General features: G+C 43.3%; 1 protein-coding gene across 3 annotated transcripts in view; it reads right to left on the bottom strand.

Annotated features, from left to right (window-relative positions):
* The window catches only part of XYLT1 (xylosyltransferase 1), a 214,410-nt gene extending 190,775 nt beyond the window's left edge, over positions 1-23,635 (bottom strand). For all 3 annotated transcript variants that reach the window (XM_049791716.1, XM_049791715.1, XM_049791717.1), the window contains exon 1: positions 23,305-23,635. In XM_049791716.1, coding sequence (XP_049647673.1) covers positions 23,305-23,535 — 231 coding nt within the window. In that variant the 5' untranslated portion in view covers positions 23,536-23,635. The remainder of the gene's footprint in view (positions 1-23,304) is intronic.
* Between the last annotated feature and the right edge of the window lie 898 nt (positions 23,636-24,533).

The following is a 24,533-nucleotide window of genomic DNA, read 5'->3' as shown; positions in this document are numbered from 1 at the left end:
AAGAAAGGTGGATTAGTTATTTCTTTGACAAAGAGTTTTTTAATACTGCTTTTAAAAAAAGTTATGATCTTGGTAATGCAGAGAATTGCTAGTCTGTATTAGAAGAATGACTCTTTAGGAATAAAGGAACAACTCCACTTAGACACCTTTGAAGCTGAGGTTAGAAGTAGCCCCAACAAGAAGAAATGAGATTGTATTTGTATTTGGCCTTCTGGGGGTTTGCTGTGCAGGAACACAAAGCACAAACTGAAAGTCAGACCTGTTTTGCTCTCCTCCTGAGCTTTGACAATCCTAGATTTTTAACCTGGATTTTAAGCAGAGACTTAGCAATCCTTCACATCCAACAACTGCATCAGGAGTGCAGCATGCTGGCAAACCCACTGGTTCTGGGCAGGGGCTGGGGAACATGGCTGGCAGGGGACAGGGACTCAAGGTCCAAGACCCAGAGAGAGAAGGAGAGAAGCAAAAGCCTCCCCTTGAGTCCCTACAGATAAATGAAAGTCAGAATAGCCACAGGTTTTTCAGAAGCATGTATGAATAAACTACCAGACTCACTACAACAGACAGACTACATCCTTTCCGCCCTGATTTCTGCCAAAACCCCTGCTTGCCCCTAGTAACATTCCCTCTCCCATACTTCTTCTGCCCACTTTGTCTCCCAGCAGCAGTAAGCCACTGCTTCAGGCTAAGGAACTTGCTAGATGCACAGCTGCCCAGGCTGCGAGCAAGCCACGCAGCAGCAGTGGGATATCTAACGGTGAGATGTTTAAAGGTACACTGTTTCTCTGGAGTGGGCTCACGCACACAAGGATAGAGTAGTTGTTACAAGGACCAAAGTGCACACAGTCCCTCTCTCAGTAGTGCTACCAAACTTATTCCAGGTTTTCAGACCTGGAGAAAATCCTCAACATATGTTTTGCAACAATAAAAATGGATAATTTAATTTTAATATTTATTTATAATCTTTCAGGCAATGTCTAATCATGGCAGGATGCTGCTCCTCACTACCTGACAACTTACTTTCTTTAGTAGTGTCTTGTCAACAGCTCCGGAATGGAACTGCTCATTACTACATTGCAGACTCATAATTCTTCACCTCTATCATCTATATTGCTGATAACTTCCAACAGATTAACAAGACTTCATTTTCTTTCACAGAAACTAAAAACTGTTTATGCTCCAATCTCCTGATGACACATAAACACTGAAAGGAAAAAATACAGAAATTGGCAAGAGATGGGTAGAATCCCACTGACAACCTCAATAACCAAGGAGACTGCAAATAAGTAACAAGATATCACACTTCTATGTTGTTAAAAAGGTCACCAGATTATCAACATTTGTTTTAGATAAAGTCAGGCTACTTTTCTTTCCAAATCTTTCTTTTATTGTGCTTTCTGTTCCAGCTATATAGAAATTGTGCCAAGGATATACTCTGTCACGTTGCAAACATGGAACGAATTTTAGTTGGCAGTTTTTGTTACAATCACCAAGAAGAAAAGTTACAAGAAAAAAAAAAAAAAAAAAAAAAAAGGCAGGCAGACACCACTTCTCGTCTAGAAGAATAGGAAAATTTAAGTATGTTCCTCCAAAAAAAACCCTGAAGGCTTTGCACAGCTTTAACCTGAAATCAAATGTGACAAAAGCTTTTGGATGTGCTGCAAAAGACTAATAGCAACAATTTTGTTAAGAATCAGAAAGCTAGTTTGTCACAGCAGCACAACTCTGCACACAACCTATACTCTCCAAATACTTGAGCTGTGCACAAATACAAACTTCACCTTGTTATCAGTTAAAGTTCTTTCTCCTCAAGATTCGCTCTCCACAGATGTAGTGTCCTCTATGCAACAAAACACAATATTCACTGGGAAGATGTCTAAAGCTGCTTCATGCACCATGAAGTCCTGCATCAGTCCTTTTACATAGTAACAGGGATGGGCTGACACCCTACTGACTTTCAGAGAGAGCATTAACCCTTTGATCTCCGACTTTCACACTCAAGAAATCTCCTCCCCCACGCTTTTGAACAGGCCATAGGCAATGTGCACATATAAATGTCTGTATATGCATATATGTACATATGCATATTTGAGTAAGGCTGGCTGGTTTGTCAACACATGGGGCATAGGAAAAAACATTTATTCTAGATATATTTGCTTATGCCTTATTTAGGACAAGTGCATTTTGTAAGCAGGGAGATAAACCCCTAAATGCTTTGCATTGGCAAAAGAAACCTAAACATTACCTCGGGATGTCCGTGCATCTGCCACTGTATAAATGTCACGTTATCTTCAGCAGCGTGAATCAAAACTGAAATCAATTTTGAGAAAAGAATGTTAAAGGAATCATCAGCCTGAGCTTAGAAAACAAATGCCAAATTGGTGAAATGCTCCAGGTGATTCTGGCTGCAGGCAGTCACTACCGATCACTATTAAGTATTTCAGGTCTTACAGCTGTGTCAGGAGTTTATAACTCAAAGGACAAAAGCTGGAGCAAACAAGCCTTAAGGTGAAATCTTAATTCCTTCAAAGTAACTGGGAATTTTCCCACCAGATTCAGAGGAGTTGAGAATTCACAACGGACACTACATATTAAAGGACAATGGAAATTCTCATCTTAATTTAACTCTAAGTGATCTTGAAAAGGTAGGAATTACAAATACCAAGTAGCACAGTGTCCTTGAGCCTAGCTAATAGAAACATTAGCACCAGGTAAAGCTCCTGCACAGTGACGTGGATGAATCGCAGATGTATCCAAGGACAGTATTTGACCTAAATCCTGGACTCCACTACCTCTGCCTCCCCTTCGACATTCCAACACACCACATGCAGAGACACATCTTCCTAAGGCCAGCATGGCAGAGGCCACAGAACCCTGTGATATCTGTACTAACTTCTAGTTACCCTACAGTCTCTACTCTTTATTTAAGAGACTTCAACATCAGAAAATTCACTATCTTCCTAAGAAATTGCTTCCATATTTAATTCTTCTACCATTAATACCATATATGCTTTTTCAAATACCATTTGGAACTTTCCCATTATACCATACTATATTATGCCACCCTTGTAGGGCACAAACCTCAGTGCTCTGAGAGATGCACACCCACCCAAAGCTGAAATTTATTTTACAACACTATTTACAAAATATAAGAAAAGTTCCATACCTTGTTTCCATTGGCTCTTTTACCGTCCATATGAGTAACTACCAGCCTTTTCCTATTACTAGTACTGAAAAGCAACACAGAAAGATGTTTCTCATAAAGCAGCTGGTATCATGAAGAACATACACATGTGAAAGCAGCAATTTCCTTGGAAATGGAGGGGAAAAAAAAAGAGTGACTGTTTTATGCTGCTTCCTCAGAGAGTTCACTTTGGACTTTTCACAGCCTCAGAAGCATGCTCATCCCTTCTCAGATGGCCTTTGGATTGAGTAAAAGAATATTAACTTAGCAGCTATTTCCTAAAGCATAGTACTTAGGACCCCAAGACTTCAGTGACAGCCACTTCAATACATTTTCCTCCAGACACCATTATTATCAAACCTAATTTTTCTAACTGACTGAAAAACGTGCCCCCCGTTATTCACATTTCCACTTCTGCTTACAGTGACTTCAGAGCAGACTTTCCAATGTACTTTAGGATAAAAATTCACCTTGGAGCGGAAAGCCATGACAAATTCCTTTGTAGTATTTGCTCTGCTTTTACCCCATAACTTGGTTTGATGAGGACCTTTGAATAAGTTTGGCACAGGATTTGCACTGACTTTCTGCACAGAAGTAAGTGTCAGCTATGGCGCAAATATGCCACCAATGCAAAATGGCATGCAAATGAGTAGTCAGACATGAAAAAATCAGCCAAACTAAGCAAAGGCTGCATTACAGATGCAGCTAGCAAAATAACCCCATGTTAACGCAACATAAGCCATGATATATCTCCCAGTACTAGTTTGTGTTGGTTCTTATCACCTCTGACCCCTCCAGCTGTTATCCAAAGAGGAAACTACTGCAACACATTAGATGGAGATAGAAAAAATACTTTTTTTTAAACTCTGATTTAGAGTAAAAAACCACAGTTTCTCTCATGGATAACATATCTTATTGTAAATACTAGTTTAAAATTACTCTTGAAGAACATGCTTAAAAATAGCCACTTGCTTGAAGATAAATGCTTCTTTTACTTGTTCTTTGCTTTATTTATATAAAGAATAAATGATAAAAAATACTGGTATTTTGGAACAAGTCATACACTCGGGACTTGGGTCGATACCCCAGAGTAATTAATCCTCACTTCCTTCCTATGTAGTGGCTTTCAACCATGGTAAAAGCACCTATCAGGTGAACTTCGCCAGCTTTGGGAGTGGATCCCAAAGCAAACCCACACAACAGCACCCTACGTGTGGAATCAAAGTGCCCACTTGGGGACTTACTATCGTGTAAACTACCAAGGTTTAAACTCACACCTTCACTTATTTTGCCATCACTATTGATAAGTCCTTATTTATATTATTCAACATCTAAAAGGACTGTGGGTATATATCAAAAGTGAAGCATTTGCCAAGGTCTCTGGCTGCACAAATAAAAGCTACATGCCGGAAACATGCTTCCAAAGGCAATATGCTAAGTACCAGCTACAAACTCTACAGAGTATGCAAGAAGTGCACAATGAGAATTTCTACAACCATTTGCTTTTGCTATTGATCAAAGTTGGTCCATCTCTGCAAAAAGGGAACAAAACTATGTTACTCAAATGCTTAGAAACAAGAAATGTTCTTTGTTCAGAAAACGGAGGGAGGAACAGAAGTAGAGATGCACATCAGTAAGAATAAAAAATGAAAGGGAGAGCAGGAAAAGCTGATCTTTAGAAACAAAAAAGGTGCCAGCAGACAGAGACCAGACACAGACATGAAACCAAGTTTCCATGGTGCATTAAGGGAGAATCCAAACAGAAAGCTCCTCTTTGCACCAGTGATGAATTGTCCTGCAGGTATGAGATGGGTTGACCCTGGCTGAACATGAGGTGCCCACCAAAGCCGTTCTATCACTCCCCCATCCTCAGCTGGACAGGGGAGAGAAAAATATAACAAAAAGCTTGTGGGTCGAGATAAGGACAGGAGAGATCATTCACTAATTACTGTCATGGGCAAAACAGACTCAATTTGGGAAAATTAACTCAATTTATTACAAATCAACCAGAGCAAGGTAGTGAGAAATAAAACGAAATCTCTGAACACCTTCCCACCACCCTTCCCTTATTCCCGGGCACAACTTCACTCCCGGATTTCACCACCAAGCCCCCCCAGCGGCACAGAGGGACAGGGATGGGGTTTATGGTCATCACATGTTATTTTCTGCCGCTAATCCTCCTCAGGGCGAGGGCTCATCACACTCTTCCCCTGCTCCAGCGTGGGCTCCCACCCACGGGAGACAGTCCTCCATGAACTCCTCCAACGTGGGCCATTCCCACGGGCTGCAGTTCTTCACGAACTGCTCCAGCATGGGTCCTTTCCACGGTGTGCAGTCCTTCAGGAGCACACTGCTCCAGCGTGAGTCCCCCACGGGGTCACAAGTCCTGCCAGAAAACCTGCTCCGTGGGCTCCTCTCTCCACAGATCCGCAGGTCCTGCCAGGAGCCTGCTCCAGCGCGGGGTTCCCACGGGGTCACAGCCTCCTTCGGGAACCCACCTGCTCTGGTGTGGGGTTCTCCACGGGCTGCAGGTGGAGATCTGCTGTACCATGGACCTCCCTGGACTGCAGGGGGACAGCCTGCCTTACCATGGTCTTCACCACGGGCTGCAGGGGAATCTTCACTCCAGCGCCTGGAGCATCTCCTCCCCTCCTTCTTCACTGACCTTGGTGTCTGCAGGCTTGTTTCTCTTATATGTTCTCACTCCTCACTCCAGCGGCTGTTTCTCCCCGTCCCAACTTTTTTTTTCCTTCTTAAAAATGTTATCACAGAGGCGTTACCACTATCACTGATTGGCTCGGCGTTGGCCGGCGGCAGGTCCGTCTCAGAGCCGGCTGGTATGGGCTCGCTCTCTCTTGAACACAGGGGAAGCTTCCAGCAGCTTCTTACAGAAGCCACCCCTGTAACCACCCACCCCCGGCTACCAAAACCTTGCCACACAAAACCAATACAAGGTGAATCAGATGTGTTGTGTGGGATGAAGGGTGGCTGAAGTTCAAGCCTCCAGCATTTCTGATACAACTCCGGCAAAGTGCTGGACAGCCTCATACAATCAGTCACATATGTGGGCCCTGGGAAGCAGCCATGCCACAGTGCAGCAATTGAACATGCAGCTGAATGTTTCCGTGTGTCACTGCCTTGGGCTACCAGAAACAGCAAGCTCAGCCTGATGTGGGAATAAAGAAGTAAGTTTTCAACGAAAAGGGAGTTGGGGACAAGAGCAACAACAGAGTTACCAAGAAGAGTCAGGAGTTAACAGAGTAGTAACAGAAATCAGCAGCTCTGAGACAGTATCATCCCACACGGGTTGTTTCTAACAATTCATGAGCTAGGTGACTAAAGTTATCTTCCTTCCAATAGCAACTGATACCTCTAAAATCCCTAAAATACATGGTCTGAAATAATTAGTAAAACATAAGTCCTCACACATACGTGCCATGAAAGTAGTCTTTCTTTTTTATAATTATTTTTTTACAATGCAATCGCAGATCCTGTAGTGACAAGCAGGGTGCTAAGTGGTCAGATTTCTCAGGCTTGGTTTAAAGCCTTAACATACACCTGCTTTACTATACAAACCATGACCCCATCTTTAGGTGAGCTGTGAAAGCTAAGATCAGGGTATCTTGGAAGCACCCTCTGCTCCCAGGGCACATCCACCGTTATCACTCAGGTTCACTGAAGAACTGGGCATTTTTTCTGGCCTCCCCTTCCCACCCGCATCATCAAACTCCGTTCTATAAACCTAAAGAACTTAAATCTCGCAAAAAATTGTCTCAACAAGGAAAATAATTGGAAAAAGAGTAGGCAGGGAAGCAGCCTGATCAGTGCAGCAGCAGAGGGTTGTTTTGTTGCTAAATACAGACAGCAACCAATGCGTAGTTATTCCTCTTTTGTTGTGTGAAGAAATCTTCTTACAAAATTGTTAAAATTGGCATAACCAGAGTTTAGCCAGAATTAAAACACCTGTAAAGGGTTTCTGTACAGCACGGGCTTTGATTCTGTTTTTACCTGAGTATGAGCAAAAGAGCTGCTCCCCAGAACTGCAGGCAAATGCCTGTTCACACACTTCAGCCCATTCCTCCAGGAACCAGGCACAACCTCAAGCAGCACATCACAGTGTCCTCGCAGCATTTCCATGTGGTAAAAAAACAGCTTTTGCGCTAATTTAAACACAACTGGGTAATTCATTAAGTGGTTAGTAAACTGCTAACACAAAAAAGTATTACTCAGCAAGCCTGTTCAACTTTGCAGGAAGTTTTCTTGAGTAAGACTCAACTGTTTGGTCAACAGATTTCTGCACACAGAAGTTTAAGCTGCAGCTGAGTAAATCCTTTAGCAGTGCAGTCTTATGAACTGTATCACCAGCAAGGAAACATCTGTGCTCATTTTGTTTATTCAGCTAGCTTTAGAGCATTAGGGATAATAGAAAAGCTTCTTCTCAAGGACTTAGTGCTCACAACTCAGCAGCTGGAATTGCCAAAGGTTTTTGGGTTTATTGTTTGTTTTTTTTTACCCTTCATACACACACAAAAGGACTACTTAAGGAGATTGGTAATCCTGCAAGAAATATTAGGCTTGCAATATATTAGATATGTTCAGAAGATACTCATATTTATGTTGAAATATGCAAACCAAAGGACTTCATAAATATCAGTGTTGAATCCTTAAAAATAAAATGTGCATGAGTGAAGCAGCACAAGCTTCCACTAACAGCAAGTGAACACCGGGATGTGGGAAATGTCGCCTTCCACCAACTACCTCCAGGCTGAGCACAGGTTTTAGGCAGCAAATGTGTGCAGCTCACAGAAAAATTATCCTGATTACAGATGTAGCAGAAAGAAGACAAAATGGGTTCCCTCCCACCAACTGCTCTGAAAAAAACAGCTGCTGCAAGGCAAGCCAGGCACAACCCCAGCCGGTAGCACTAGTAACAAAATCTTAACTGGCAAGTTGTTACCATCACTGTCCAGACCTGGACCATCTCTCCCACCAAACCAGAGTCTATCAGACAGCTGAAACAGAAGGGTCTCTTCTCTTGTGGCAAGAAAGATGCTAGCACAATCCACCTGCGTAGGTTAAGGGCTGGCAACTGTTTTATCAACAGTCATTTTTATTTTTGGCTCAAAGTCAAGACTCTGAAACTGAAACAAAGAGAACTTGTCGTCTTTCTGGGACACCTGCACAGGAGTACAGCAGGCACACACCTAACACACAGAAGCTGCATAGAACAGCTGCTTTTTGCACTGGTATTGGAATAAGAATTTGTTACAGCAAAGTACATTTATCTATGCAGTCTCCTTAGTCACAGCCAACAGATATTGTGGCAAAAAAAGTATTTTATGCTTTTCATCAAATACACCTTCCCTTTTGTACTCCCCAGTAAGTCACTTGTCAGGTTATGAACACCCCTTAAACCCTCAAACTCCTTTGGTTGACTGGTCTATCAAGGATAGTTGCCTTCTCAAAAACATATCAGATAAGGATGTTTGGCAAACTGTTGTCTCTCAGTGCAGCTTTAATATGCATGTTTGTAGTCTGCCAGTTCACACAAACCAGTTCCGCTATCCAGTGACTTAGTCCTTCTGCTTGACTAACGGGGAGCAGAGACAGCCAGCCCTGTATTTTTGTCCTCCACAAGAAGGCCATACAAGCAGCACCCTGCAAAGCTGGGAGTTGAATCTACATCCAGTTGCTGCCACACAGACAGACACAGCACCTTTCTTCTAGATCCTGAGGTTTTGGGTTTTTTTTCATCAAAGTTAGACTCATAGAATCATAAAATCATTTATGTTGGAAAAGACCCTTAAGGTCATCGAGTCCAACCATTAAAAACACTGCTAAGCAAGCGTTAAAGCTGACACACTGCACAAGCTGATCAGAACACAACACCATCCCTCCACATAAATGTTTGCGGTTTAACCTAACACTGGCTGATCCCATGCAGACCACCACAAATGAGTAATTTGGGTATCTCCTTAAGTAGGGATCAATACATTTAAATTAAATTCTAACACAGGTAATCCACGTGAATACAAAGCAGGCATTTTAAACCCATTCAGAAGCCCCACGCCCTCCTTTCAAAGCTGGCCCAAAGAAGTCCACCAGTAAATACTTATTGAAGCGTATGACCTCTTAAAAGCTGACTGAGAGTATCAGAGGTAAAGCTTAATGCAACTTAGGTGGATTTAACACAACTTCCATCAACATAATATTTCCATGCATCAAGCATAATGCAGAACTCAAGAGTCCAGTCCTCCTGCATGAGCGTCTTCAGTAATTCAGCACAGGATGAAATCATTAACATTGCACAACTTAGAAAGAGACTCAACAAGGCCAGCAGAATACTAAGGGCCTTTAAAAAAAAAAAAAAATCTTGAATTACAAGTTTCAGCACTCCTAAAATCACTAAAAATGGACAGTGATTGTTAAATAATTCCACCACTGCCAACAAAAACATACAGGAACTCAAGTTGTACCTGTCCAGCCCCATCAATCTCTCCTGTCATGGGTAATCTCCATTCAGAACACAGAACAGGAATGGAAAGTTAAAAGAATGTTGTATATTATTTTGATTTTAAGTTACTGCTTAACAGAAATAATCATATCAGATTTATATCAGTTTTAGGTTTTACAGAACCAGTATTTATAAAACCCACTTAAAGAAGAGTCGCTATCAAATACTTCCTTTTTTTTTTTAAATATCATGGAACACTTTAGGACAACAGAACAACCTTTATTTTAAGGCTCTTTTTCAGTTTAACAACTTAAATGAATATGCAAAAGCTACATAAAAAAAACCTTACACAGTCATATTCATAAGACTATTTTTGCCTCATTTTATATCCAGGTCTGCACTCCAGCTCCTAGTTAAGACACTCAGTGGCTCTGAAGACCTACAGGTTATTCTCAGTGTACTGTATTACTCAAGTTCTTTCACACCCATGTCTTCATCCTATAGCAAACATAAGTACACTGAAAAAGGTGAAATTTATTCAGCAAAGGCGTCTCAAAATTAGTACTGTACAATAATCTCTGACACATCATGCTTACACAGAATAATGATCAAAGTCTGAACTAACACTAAACATGAAGATTTTCAAAAGTGACTGGCTACTAAAAGATCACAAACTTGATAAAGTGTTGACTTGCCAAGTCCCGGGCTCACTGAAACTGGATACTGCAAAAAACAACAGTCAGTCTGTTGGCCAAATCACCCAAATGGGCAACTCCTGTTTACATTAATTGGCACCGAGACTCACAAATATTTGACCACTACGGAATACAGGTATGCATGCATGCCTCTGTTCACATAAGAATTGCAAAATCAAGCCCTGAATACATTTTACCCTAGTAAACAGGGAGGGGGGAAACCCCAAAACCACCAAACCACCAACTCTCTACTAAAGAGATGATTCAAACTGTAGCATCTCTACATCACTATGAAACTACTATCCTAATCATAACAACAGATTTAAACATTTGAGGATACATTTTGCTGTCTGCAGGCAGCATAAAACAGGTGAATGCTGCAGCAGTGTTTATTTTAAGCAAACAGGAAACAGTCTTTCAAACCAGACAATTACAAGTTAGGAAGAAAACAGCTTACCATTGACAGCAAGCAAGGAAAACAAAAATAAATGAATTTATTCAAAAGAGAAACAGTGTTCCATAATGGAGTTACTATTTACCAAGTGTCTAATAGAGACCTGAAATACTTTCCTCTCCAATTACCTTAATCCACTTCCTAAGCAACTGTGCTACCAACACGGTCCCACCTGAGCTACTGAAGTCACCGCCGTAACTCCCAGCAACTTCAAACTAGACCTTGAACCAGCCTCTGCAACTACTGAGAAAACCTCCAGAAACAGGCGTGAGTTGTTCAAGAAGGAGGAAGAAGTTAATACACAAGACTATGTTAAAACTAACAACAAAATACAAACATTTATTAACAAGTAAAACAAATAGCGCCTTGCTCATTGACTACCAAAGGCTTCAAAGCACTGAAGAGGTTTGTTTAGGTAGCAGACTTCAGATCAAAGCCTGGCTAGGTCTGGTAACTAAACTGGAAACACAACCTGAAGTTGAATCCAGGATAGTACGAAATTCGAGGGCGTCCCTTCACTTATCCCTTCCAAGTGACATACACTTCACAAACAGAAAGCATCTACAGCATAGAACCTGAGTGTTGAACACTCATTTACAAAATTCCAGTGGCACTTCAAAAGCAACAGAAGGCTCCTTCAGTTGTTGAGATGTCCACATTGTCCAAACAGGGTGTCCTTGAAGAACCATTTGACCTGCAATACCCTTATTTTCCTCTGTAATTACATTCATTCATGGGTCCTTGATATGAGAATTACTGCAAATTACATCAGTGCAACTAGATAGAAAGTGAAAATCCCCTGAAGGACTTAAACTACAGAATGCAATATCCTATTGGTAACATTCTGACAGCATGAGATCATTGTTCAGTCTGACAGACTGGTGACGGTACCAGAATGGACAAAACCCAAAACCACCTTAAATAACTGTCAAATTTGTCTGAACTCTAGTAAAGCACTTCTTATATATTTGGCTGTATAAAGGCAAACAAATCCTATAACCTAGCTTTAACATAAAATACCTTTGAGTCAAATTCTACTGTGTGGAATTTGTGCATAAACCCATGGATCCCACAGCAACAGCAGAACCAAAGTCACAGGCTACATGAACCTAGCCAAAATGCCAAATAAACCTTGCTCTTTCTCTGCATCAACTACCTCTCAAAATGAGCATTCGTTAAGAGATTCACTTCTGGAAAATTCCTGTGCTCTGAAAGCATGATAAATGCACTTAGATTTATTCAATTTTTAAACTGGTTGTGCTCCCAGAGGTCCCACAGAGCTTTACAGCTGACCTCTAACTTTCTGTTCTTCCCCATACAGAAACTGGTCCTGCAATTTAAAACCTGAAAACTCTTTCTACCCATTTCAAGAGGCATTTTGCTGAAGCCCTAAGCAGGGGGAGCGAGCATCCCAAAACTCACACTCTAGATGCCCACTGCAGCTTCACACAAGGTGGGCAGGCAATGGACAGTGATGTTTGCTTTTTTTAGAAATCCAGGGATGAGAAAAAAATCAACTTCAAAAGAAATCAAACTGAAAAATACCTTATTTTATAACTGGGGCTTGGGGTTGAGGAGAGGAAATCACTGTTTACGCTGTCTGGAAAATGAGCATGTTTGAGGCCATCTTTTTCTAATAAATAGTCATTAATCACTTGCAGTCACTTAGCACAGGAGGTCATGCAGTGGCAGCCTGGCTAGTGGAAATATTTAATACTGAATTAGATTAGAAAGGCTCAGCGAAGTGTCATCATAGCTAGAGTGCTACCTGCTAATGGTAACTTTCCTTTGGTTTCAATATTATCAGGGCCTGACCTGGGCTTTTGGGAACAAGATGGCATAATCTTGCTATGAAGTCGCAGACACAGCAAATGTCACCATACTAACTAGAGAAAGCCAGACAGCCTTGAGCTTATTACACCATTTTATCACTGTACTGCTGTAAAATACTACCACCTATTTCGATCATATCTCTGTTATTAGAAACACGAACACAAGGATGATGATCAGCCTGTAAGGCAGACTGTGCAGAAATCTCCAGCTCCCTCCTATGGGGAGCCGTGCAGCACATGGACGCTGCCACGTACTGGCACATGACATGCCAGAAATGCAGACACGAACATCCTCATCTGCGTGCACAGAGCTAAAATAGCAGGATTCAGATGGTTTTATGAGAGTATTTCATAATCCTCCTCCCGCCACCCCCTACTCAGTTAGCAGCTCAGTCAGAGCCAACTACAGTTATAATTATCACCATAATTATTATTTTAATAAGAACCAATGACTTATCAAAATATTGTGCTGAAGACTTTGCCAAAAAGCTAGTTCATTCCTGAGGTACTGTTCCATGTATGCTGCTAGCAGACAGCACCTCCAAGTTTCTATTTATGCAACCGAGTGACTAAACTCAATTCAAGTGAATGCCAAAACGTAAGCAATTTGAGGCACAGTAGCTGTGCAAAGTATTATTATTCTCCTGGTGTATACACACTAACAGCTTTGTTTACTACATTTACTCCTCTTCTGCTTGTTTGCTTGGGTTTTACATACTGTAGGCCAAATTGCTGAACTTCTATGCCTTAAGGTAGCTACCTGAATCCATATTTACATATTTAAACATCTGTGTCAGGCATCCATAGAAAGTTTTAAGTGCATAAGCAAGCCTATAGGCATCTAAGTCAATATAATTAGGTGCCTAGATTTATCTCCAGCTACCCAAATGTGGACCTCTGCAGGCAACAAGTTGCTATTTTTCATTAGAGTATTTTTTTCTGCCAGGTAGTATTAGCTTGATAACAGATTATTTTTTCTTCACATGCTTGTTCATGATGACCCCAGTCCAGATCTCTGGTAACACTCCATTTCTACACAGAAGTCCAATTCAAATTTTCATAATTAGCAGATGGCCATTTAGCTAGTTACAGCACCAAGTACACTGCCACATTGAGGAAAAATTCCCCCCGTTAAAAAGATAACTAATGACCCTGCTAGCTGTGGGGCTCTTCATCAAGGATGGCCAGTTGTCATCCCTCTAAGTTTACAGATAGAACATGTGACACAAGGACCCTACCTGCCTCTATGACATGCAGTTGTACGTTTCTGAAGAACCAAAAATTTGCCATGGAAATGTCTTTTTCAGGTTTTTCTGTTCATCTCCCAAGTAAGGGTCAACAGGCTGGATATAGTTTCAGGGAACTCGCGTCACTTGAATCAATACAGCCATGACTTCCATTGCTTTTTCTTTCAAAGAAGATGTTTTAACTGAACCATGTGTCCTCCTGAATCAAAGAGCGCAATTATAAAGAACAAAACTAACTACAAACAGGCTGAGTTTTAAGAACAAAAGGAAAGACCTCTCAGAAATTCAGAGAGCATGAAATCCAAAACTCACCATTAAGAAGTCAGCAAAGAGCATCAACTCCAAGAAAAATACCAGGACTCCACCAACATAACTGAACCAAAAAGCACATCTAAAGGGCAAGCAAAGGCTGCAGTATGAAGTAAAAATGAGTGTCCATGACTCATTCAACCAAATCCAAGAACTAGTAGTTCAGCTTTGTGGAACTGTTTTAAACAAGCATCCCACTTACTCTCTAATAATATAATAGAACAGCAATAGAGCAGTAGCTTAAAAACAAAGTATATGTGGGAAGCATTCAAGATCTGACCTCAGAGTCAACCACACACTAGTGTGAAATCTTTTTTAGCTAACCTTTTTTACCAAACTGATATTCATTTAGTGTGAAGTTTGATTTCATTACCACAAAAAAAATGAAGGCAATTATAGACATGCTATAAATAGTTCATCCCTTGGAGGAATCCTCTAATCATCTCTAAAAATAAGAAGTCACATGATTTAAGTGTCCTGCACTGACCCTTTTGGTACTTCACATAAAAGGATGAACTCAGCAAGGTTACACCATATATAAGTTTAGGCAACGTTCCATGTTGCTCAATTTTTATATCCACACAATTAGAAAGTCTGGTCTTTTCGCTTCAGCTCATACTCAAACTCAGTAAAGCATTCAGACCTGTATCTGATGTAAAGCTTGGGAGTAACTCCATAGGAGGTGCAGGTCCACAAGGCATTGAGACCATTTTCTCCTTCCAATTGAAGCCTGGAAATCTCCTTTACCTGCCTGAAAAAAGCTGGGCAGCCAATTTATAATACTAGCCTCTTGATGATTTCTTTCTTGATCCATCCACACTAATCAATCCTTTGACTCATCCTACCCTTAGGCTGTATAGTGCCAATCACAGAAAAATTCCAATCAGTGAGTGGAAATCACTGAAGAAGAGTTTGTGGAAGTCCTGTGCTGAAAAGATCCATGATGTAATACTGCAAAAGTTATGCTTGTGACTCTTGTTAAGTGCTAGCAGCTATACTTGCTATTCAGCCTGTAAGCTCTTCAAGGCAGGGACCTTTCCTCACATTTGTCTGTAAAGCTTCTAGTGCCCAGATGGTGCCATACAAATGAATAATAATTATATTTCCATGTAGACCATTATTGTGCGTAATGTAAATTACTTTCACTGATCCAAGAGGAAATAATTTTCTCATTTTGAAATGAAAAGAGAGAGTAAAAATAATGATTACTTGTTTGACGCTATTATTATAACAATTACATTTATGGGTCCAGAATCCTCCACTGATCTGTACTGACTTTAATGGAGCTATGCCAATGCACGGCAGCTGACAAGCTGGTCCCAGTCTTTACTGAAGATCTCAAACTATTTCACAAGGATTGATTACTTCAAACCAACACCACTTCCATAAAGATGGGAAGTTAATTAAGCACACTTTGCAGACTGGGGAAGAAAAACGACAGGCCTGGTGTATGAAGGAATGGATTCCTACAACGGCACAGCAGGTATCTGAGCATCACTGCCTCAGCCCCCCTCCCTCGCCAGTGCAGAGGAGCAGGCTTTTGCAGAGATTCAGACCTCAAGCAAGCTGAATTGCCTTCTGGAGGCACTCATCTCTCTGTATTCATCAGAAGGCCTTAGACTGCCTGAACTTAGCAACCCAGTGTTTGTGAGATTCAGCCCCAGCTTAAGTGCTTAAAAGGGGACAGCTGCACCAAACGTGAACGGGACAAATAAAGTTGGAACCTGCCAGGCCTCGGCTCCTCTGGAGGAATAAAAACCAACAAAACACAATTATCAGACCAAAGAGGACTAGTCTGGATAGTCAATAACTGAAAACCCCAAAACTACATGTCACTTTTAGCTATGTGGCTCTAAATGCTTTGCTACAGATGTCAAGAGGTTACTGATGGGAGAAGGCAACCAAGACTCCGACCTTCCCTGCTCCCACTGAGCACTCTCCTGTTCAACACATACTCTGAGGCACAGCATCAAAGGCCTACCATTACTTAAAAAATGAAGAGGGTCTGAGGTTCCCAAGTCTAAAAATCAGACTAGAACACTTGAAAGTGCTGCTACTCATAAACTGCATTAATAAAAGCAGTTACACACGCCAGCACTCATGCACCCTGCGAGTATCTGTGCAGGGATGCTCCTGCATCTGCCCAAATCAGACACCCTATCGGCCTAAATTAGGAGAAAAAAATACAGGACATTGTAGCCCATTTAAAGAGTCGCTGTAAAAGCTCCAGTGAAGTGCTAGAGCTAATTTTAACACTGTAAAGAAAAATCAGGAAGTATTTGATTAAAATTAATCCTTGAGCTTATATAATTTGACTGTTCCTACAAATTAAGTTCACTTCATCATTCATTGTACTCCTGTCCCTTCACCAAGCACTAATAAGATGCTATATCACATATCATGGACTTTCAATGCTGAAGGGAAAAAAATATTTTGAAAAATATTTCTCAATACAGCTGAGATGTGGCAGGTAATGAGAGCCTTTTACACCAAAAAGTACCCACTTTGCAATAGCTGACAAGAAATAAATGGGATTTGTATGTCTCCTGTACAACAGCTGGTCTTCTCTTGCTAAAAAAAATGAAAACGCTTCTATTTCAAAGGGAACATCTGCAAAATCCCATCATACATTAAAGAATAAAAAACCAACACAACAAAAAATACACCAGTGGCCTGAAAAAGACTTCCGATGGCATAACCAATTAACATAGATCCATTTCATATAATACCTTCCCACATCCCCACAGAGAAGATGCTTAACGAGGTAACTGCTGTAGGAGTCCATCAATCTAATCTGGCTCTAATACTCTTCTTAAATAATGCATACATTAGTTCTCTGTTACTGAAAAGATTTGTTTGTTTTATTAACATGTGCCTTGTTAAGTGCTAAGGCTTCGTAAAAATCATTATGCAGCTTCTAGCTGCAGATGTATTGTCTCCCCCCCTTCCCATTACAAAATGATTAGTTGTCTCCATTCTCCTTTTCAATTCTTATAAAAGCTGTACTGCAGCGTGATTAAGCTCCCGTTAACTAGCAAAACTGTACTTAATGGTCAAGCCAGTACTATGGACCCATTCTCTAAGAAATATATGATTTCTAGCCACATAATAGCTCGATGCCATTAATTTTATTGATGACCTAAGGTACCTTAACTAAGCTGTTTCACTGAGACCAGCAGGTGTACTAAAACAAGCGAGGACCCAGTTTCCAGAGCTTGATTCACACCAGACCAAAGTTTAACACATAAATGATTAGTTCACATTAAGCTCCCTTGCACCTTTCAGGTCTGGAAATTTTTCTGGAAACCTTCTTCCCCTCATTTCTTGTGTTCAGAGATGAAATTACTGAGGCCACACATCTATATCAACAAGCTACTTAGAAGGGAAGATGTTTAAATAGGTACCATCTGGTTGTGTCATCATGTATGGAACCTATACATTCATTGATTTAAGCAAAAAGGATAAATTAGGGGTGAAATAATTCTTTTTTTCTTGAAAACTCTTTTGTTTTCTGGAGCTCAACAGATTGTTTTATGCTTAAGTGCAACTTTGCAGAGTGAACTCCCAACGACAACACTGAGTCTTCCAGCAGTAGCTCAGTTCTTTACCCAAGGCAGAAGCTCTCTCCTTTGATGCCCACCTTGCTACCACCCCAGTGCAAAGCTATGCTTTCATGCAGGTGCTATACTGAAACCTGTGCACTGTGCAGAAACTCACCTGTTAAGTACCTCCCACATGGATAACACACTGATATGCTCGGCAGAGGGTAGGTCCAGGCTGTGTGTTTGTTTCTGGTAAAAAAGCACTGGGAATCCACCTGCAGAATCTAAACATTAGAGGGGCAAATACTCTTCCAAACCTGAAAAAACACACCAAGCTTCTGCTTGATACACAAGGTGAATTCTGCACCATTCCTACTTTGGGGAAGCATTTGGAAAAGACAGGAGGGAAATATTTGCTGGATAGACTTTACAAAAAGTGAAGTAAATTTTCCTAGGATTTCTTTGCTGTACGATTCCCCTAGTTTTCTCCAGCATTATGGAGTTGCTGCTACTTTGCCTTCAGTTACAACTGATTGTAGTTTTTATAACTGTTTCCATTGAGTAGAGGAACAGCTGGATGCCTTTCCTAGTTTCAGTAACCAACAGATATTACAGAGTTTAGGCAGACATTACAATAACTTTTGGCTTCCTGCATCTTTAACCTGGTGGAGCTCAGTATGCATCACCAGGAGGTAATAAGGCATCATGGCTTAACCCCAGCTGGTAACTAAGCACTGCACAGCCACTTGCTCACTCCCCCCTCCCTGCCATGGGATGGGGGAGAGAATCAGAAGAGTAAAAGTGAGAAAACTCGTGGATTGAGATAAGACAGCTTAATAAGCAAAGCAAAAACTGCACACGCAACCAAAGCAAAACAAGGAATTCATTCACTCCTTCCCATCGGCAGGCAGGTGTTCAGCCATCTCCAGGAAAGCGGGGCTCCATCACACCTAACGGTGACTTGGGAAGACAAATGCTGTAACTCTGAATGTCCCCCCCTTTCCTTTTTCTTCCCCCAGCTTTATATGCCGAGCATGACCTCACATGGTCTGGAATATCCCTTGGGTCAGTTGGGGTCAGCTGTCCCGGCTGTGTCCCCTCCAACTCCTTGTGCCCCCCCAGTCTCCTCGCTGGTGGGATGGGGTGGGGTGAGGAGCAGAAAAGGCCTTGACTCTGTGTGAGCACTGCTCAGCAGTAACTAAAGCCTCCCTGTGTTATCAACACTGTTTTCAGCACAAATCCAAAACATAGCCCCATACTAGCTCCTGTGAAGAAAACTAACTCTACCTCAGCCAAAATCAGCACACAAGGAAGGAACAGGAAAGAAAAAAATAACCTGCTTGAGCAAATTCAGCTGACCAATCCATGGAGGAACAGTGGACCCAGCCTCACTCTCCACATTCCCAGGAGAAGAAGAGATACCGCATCTCCCACTACAGAGATGAAAATAAGGAGGAGAGGCACTAGTGATTGTCAGGACTGTCCTCCCTACCTAACTTCTGCTTGGAGTTAAAACACATAATATTCACCATCCCCAAACACACAACAGTGTCTTTTCATTTTACAGTTCTAGACATTTTAAGCTACTGTTTGGTTCCTTTGACAGCTTCATGCTGAAAGAAACACACCATTTCTTTAAAATGAATACACAAAATTTCAGACTAAAGAAATGCTCTGTTCCCACACCAGCAGGCAAGAGCTGTATTTCACTCAGCTAACAGTAACAATGCACTGGCATTTTTACTTTATGGTAAAACAGGCAGTAATGAAAACCCAGTGGTGCCACGAGGCATGAAGGAGCATTACGTACCCACAGACATTGCCTTCAATGCCCAATTCCGAGGCAGAGGCCACAGCTGAGTAACGTGAGCACATCACTGCGACACACAACTGCCTCACAGTGCAACACTGGGCGTGAGCTAAGACCACAGCAGATGCTCTACCATCACATCCCTCATCAGCAGCAGCCCTGAAGCAGGGATTTGCATTCCTCCTTCTTCCTTTTGGGCTCCCCAGACACAACATCCACCAACAAGTCCCTTCCACCATCACTAGCAGGCTGCATTAAAAAAGCCTGAGACTAAGCAGCAGGCCTATGGTATTTTCTCAAAAAGCTGTTCCATGCTCTTCAAAGATAAAGACCCTTACATAAAAATCAACCTATTCTTAGAAGGTACCTGAATTCTTCCATGCTTTCAATGCTTGAGTTTTGTTGAATGAATAAAGCTTCTACGAAGGGTGCTGACAAGCTGCAAAAATCATACGTGGTTGCAAGTACCCACTGAAATCACTGTTATCGATACAATTCATACTACTTTGAAGATATCTACAAGCTCGTTTAATTAAATATGGAACAACTGCAGGAAACTGCTTATGAGTAATGAAAGCTCCAGATGTAGCTGGCCAGGGGATCTAGCACAGTAAATGTTTTCAGTTGCAAAATAGCTCAATTCCAAATTGTTTCTTCCTGCCAAGCTGGCAATTCATATTCAATTATGCACAGGTACAAGGGCAACATTTTTTACTATGATATGTTATTTCATTTTCCAAATGAAATTGTTTATTACATGTATCTGACAGCATTTAATAAAAATCTAAACACCTCTTAAACACCTGGTTCAAAGAATTACATTTCTTTTCCCACAGACACAAGTTACCAAATCCTCACGCTACTTAACTTATGTCCAGCTCAGTAAAGTAAAATACATACCACCATTTCAGTCTTGTACATAGGTCAGAGACAAAGAAAAAACAAGATAAATAAAACCACTGTAACCTCATATGGCAGCTTTCAGACATAGGTTTGAGAAGCGCTATCTTCTGCAAAGTGTTGAAAATCTGATTTGTGTAACTATTAAGTATAAAGACTCTTATAAAGGCAGTTAGCAGGGTGCCCATGTGTTAAACACTCTTCAAAATGAAAAATGTGATCAAGTATTATGTCACAGACAAACATTTAGCATCTTTCAAGGAAATACACCTCAAAGACATATTGAACACACCACTCCATTAACAGATCAAAGACACATTAAAATTAATATTCTTTTTTAGTTAAAATGCAAGACTGAACTGAGAAATCTTTGAAAAATCCTTGGAGGGTCTCTCAGATGCGCTTAACCCAAAGACATTTGGATATAATGGGACTACTGTATTCACACCAGCCAGCTTCTCCAACTGCTGCAAAACAATTTAACATACACACAAACTATAGGAAACGGACTGAGAAGGATAATAACTTTGCTCAGGCATTATAGAAATTGCATTGTAATATGGAAACAAAGCAACAGGAGAAAGATCTTTCACACAAACTCCGTATTGCGCAATTCCATTAAACAGAGATTTTCCTCATGAACTGAGTCTGAAATCAAAACTGGGCCTGCCTCAGAGACAGGCAACATAGGTAGGGTTAGATAAATCAACATTTGCATGTTGGGAGTGCTTGGGAACTTCACCTACCAATTTAAGCTAGCTGCCAGGCTGTTAAGGCAGAAATCTGCACAAATCCAATTTCCCTATCACTTTTCCACCAAGCACACATTTTAATCAATAGATGGATGCTTAAGTGTGGGGGTTTGTATTCTGACAAAGTAATTTTAAGGATGGCGGCCACTTCCCAGTGTGTAGGTTAAGCAAAGCCACAAGTACCATAAAGTCATCTTGAAGAAGTATTGCTAAATCACCTCAACAAAGCACTTTGTCAAGCACACTGCCACTTGTCTTGAGCCTTGTTTGGGGAGTTTTTTTAATACTAATGTCAGACATCGCGGGACAGCCCAGTGTGATCCATACTAGTCATTTAGATAATGAGGGGAAAATAGGTACACTCAGCATGTGTTTTAAAACATGTTTTCTATTCGGAACCCCAGTGCTCCATCTTTAGGTCTTCGATCAAATCTGTATGCACAAAGGCATGATTCATAACGGCCAGCATCAAAATGATCATATCTACATCCGCGTGTCGCCAGCACAGAAACAATTAGCTCTCGGCCCTGAACTCGGCATTTGTTCCAACGCACCGGGTGCAAACCGGATGCTGTGCCAGGACGTTTGTAGGACGACCGCTAACAGTACTTGTTCTGATGCTGCCCCAGAGCTCACAGAAGAGGATTATTTCCTAGAAAGCCAAGCGAGCTGGGGAGCAGGACTGGAGCCTCAGGTGCAGCCTGCCCCCTCCCAGCCCCCGACCTGCCCGGGTACCAGCACTGCCCAACCTTTGATATCCCTCACTGGAGAGACCAAGAGAGAAAAAAGCTGAAGAATGAAAGACAAAAGAATAAAAGACTAGACAGATAGGAAAAGACACAGAGGTCAGAGTGCTGGACGAAAAATAGTGGAGCCTGAATAGTTACATTTATGAACACATAAGTACCAAGATAAGATTGCATGTAGAGACAGAAATTGAACTCAGTAAGCAAGAATTTTAATTTTCACATCTAGAAAGCACAGCAGGATCTGCACACACTGGATGGGTACATACTACCTTTCAGAAAAGTTGTCCCAAATGTTAGTGACAGAACACTTGTGTGCTCAGGGCACAGTTCTCAGCAGCCTTTCTGTGACCAGAACACCCACAGTCATTTATGCGGGTAAATCACCTCTGAGCCTCAAGCTCTTGCTTTCTCAAGATGTAAACAGAAACAGACAAAAATATGCATGCATAGTTTAAGAAGCAACACTTATTTAACATAAGCCTACTGCTAAAGGAATTAAATGAAAACCAAAGGAAGCTTCTCCTGAGCTGAAGAATACTACGTACGGTTGTACACACCGGCACGCATTTCCAAGGTTTGCATCAATTGACCACGAACACTATTCATTTGCTTTTTCACGCGCCTATTAAAAAATCCAGAAACGTAACTGGCAATAGGGCCAGCTTTGCAATCCCTTGCGGTTCCAGGCCTGAGTCATTTAAATGAAAACTGGGGAGTTTGCAGAAGAAAATGGTACAAGATAGGGCGAGAGGGTACAGTTCCAGTATCCTTGAGTTTTTAGCGGTTAATAGAAACGACTGCATTAGATTTCATTGCCTGTCACCTACCGGGCCTGACAGAGCGGTGCAATAAAGAATAGCGCCCTGTGCGGTTCTCAGGTGGAAAAAAAAAAGTATCAGTAAAACAAACCCTTAGGAAGGCATCGGGCATCAGCTCTCCAGCGAAGTTCGGGGATACCGAAATGCCCGCTGCGGAGGCAGGCACTGCCGAAGGGGCACTGGGGAGAGGAGAGGATCCCACCGACGCGTTTTCTGGCGCTGCAGCCGCGGCCCACGGGCGCTCCCACCGCACGGCCCCTTCGCCGCTGGCCGTGCCGGGGGCGCCGGCAGCCAGGACCCCGGCCGCGGGTGGGAGCCCACGCGGCGGGACCGGACCCGCACCACGGCACCTGCGCGGCGGCGGAAGGAGCCCACGAAGCCGGGGGGGGGGGGGGACGGGGACGACGACGGACGGGACGCGAGCCCTGGGGCGACCGCGCCTCGCTCGCCCCAACTTCCCCGCGCCTCCCGGGCGGCCCCTTCCACAGAAGTGCAGCGAGACGCCGTGAGACGGGGGCGCAGCCGCTGCCCCTCCCGCCGCCCCCCGCCCGCGCCTACCATCGCCTTGCCGTGCGGGGCGGCGGGTCCGCGGCGCTGCGGGTGCGCCCGCTGCTCTCCGCCGCGGTCTCGCTTCTCGCGGCCGGCGGCGCCGCCGCGCTGCTCCTCGCCGGCGTCGAGGGAGGTGAAATTCCAGACGAGGAGGGTCTGCAGGAGCAGCACGGTGAGCGCCGCCACCAGCGCCGAGCGGGAGCGCCGCGCCAGCCGCCGGGCGCACGGAGCGGCCACCATCTTCGCTGCTGCCGCGCTCCCGAGAGCCGCCGCATCCGCCGCGGCACGGAGTTTTCAGCCGGGCAGAGCCAGACGTCAGCAGGAGGAGGGCGGAGGTGGGGAGGGAAGGAGGGAGGGAGGGAGAGAGAGAGAGGAGGGCGGATGGACGGACGGACGGAGGAGGTGTGCGCGGCGCGTGGGGATGGGGGAAGCCGGCGGGGAGCCCGGGCGGCGCGGCAGCCCGAGGCCGGGCCAGCCCGGGGCGAGGGGTGGGGTTGGCGGAGGAAGAGGAAGGAGGAGAAGAAGGAGGAGGAGGAGGGTGGGCTGGGGAGGAGCGGCAGCGGGGGGCTGCTGCTGCTGCTGTTGCTGCTGCTGCTGCCGCCGGCGGGAGGGTGGGCGGGAGAGCCCCGGCCCTGCATGTAGGCGAAGGGGCCGGGGCGGGGCGGCTCCGCGCCTCACGGCGGGCGGGAAGGCGAGAGAGGAGAGGAGAGGGGAGGGGGCGGCCGGCGCCGCGGCGGCCGGGGCGGGCGGCGACTGCCATCTTCTGAGGGAAAGCTGCCGCGCGCAGGCGGGCGGCAACCGGGCGTGAGGAGACGGGCGCGAGGCGCGAGGGTGCCGCCTCACCCCCGGTTGCCGCCTTCACCCGCTCCTGCCCTGTCAGGCTTGGTATTCGGCCCTTTTTCTGTTTCTTTTTTTATTTTTTTAACCGACTTGGAGCCCGTTTGCCCCGAACTGACCCGCAGCCGTTTCAGATGGGGCTTTTTCGTTCGAGCTGGTCACATTAAAAATGGCCACAGCAAAAAGGCGGCACAGCTTGCACTCCTTAATGGAAGAAAATTTTGTCGATAAATCATTAAACTTATACAGATTATCAACAACTCCCCTATACTCGTTAATTTCCCTGCCAGGTAGGTATTGACCAGTCTTTACTTTTGAAGGGCTCCAACCCTGCTCAGAGTAGACCTGAGCGTTCAGTCTGTGGGGCCTTCAGTCTCTATGGGCCCTGCCAGTAGCCAAGT

This window comes from Accipiter gentilis, chromosome 33, assembly GCF_929443795.1.
Source record: "Accipiter gentilis chromosome 33, bAccGen1.1, whole genome shotgun sequence".
NCBI lineage: Eukaryota > Metazoa > Chordata > Aves > Accipitriformes > Accipitridae > Astur > Astur gentilis.
Note: the sequence above shows the minus strand (reverse complement) of the source record. Positions and strands in the feature narration are given on the sequence as shown.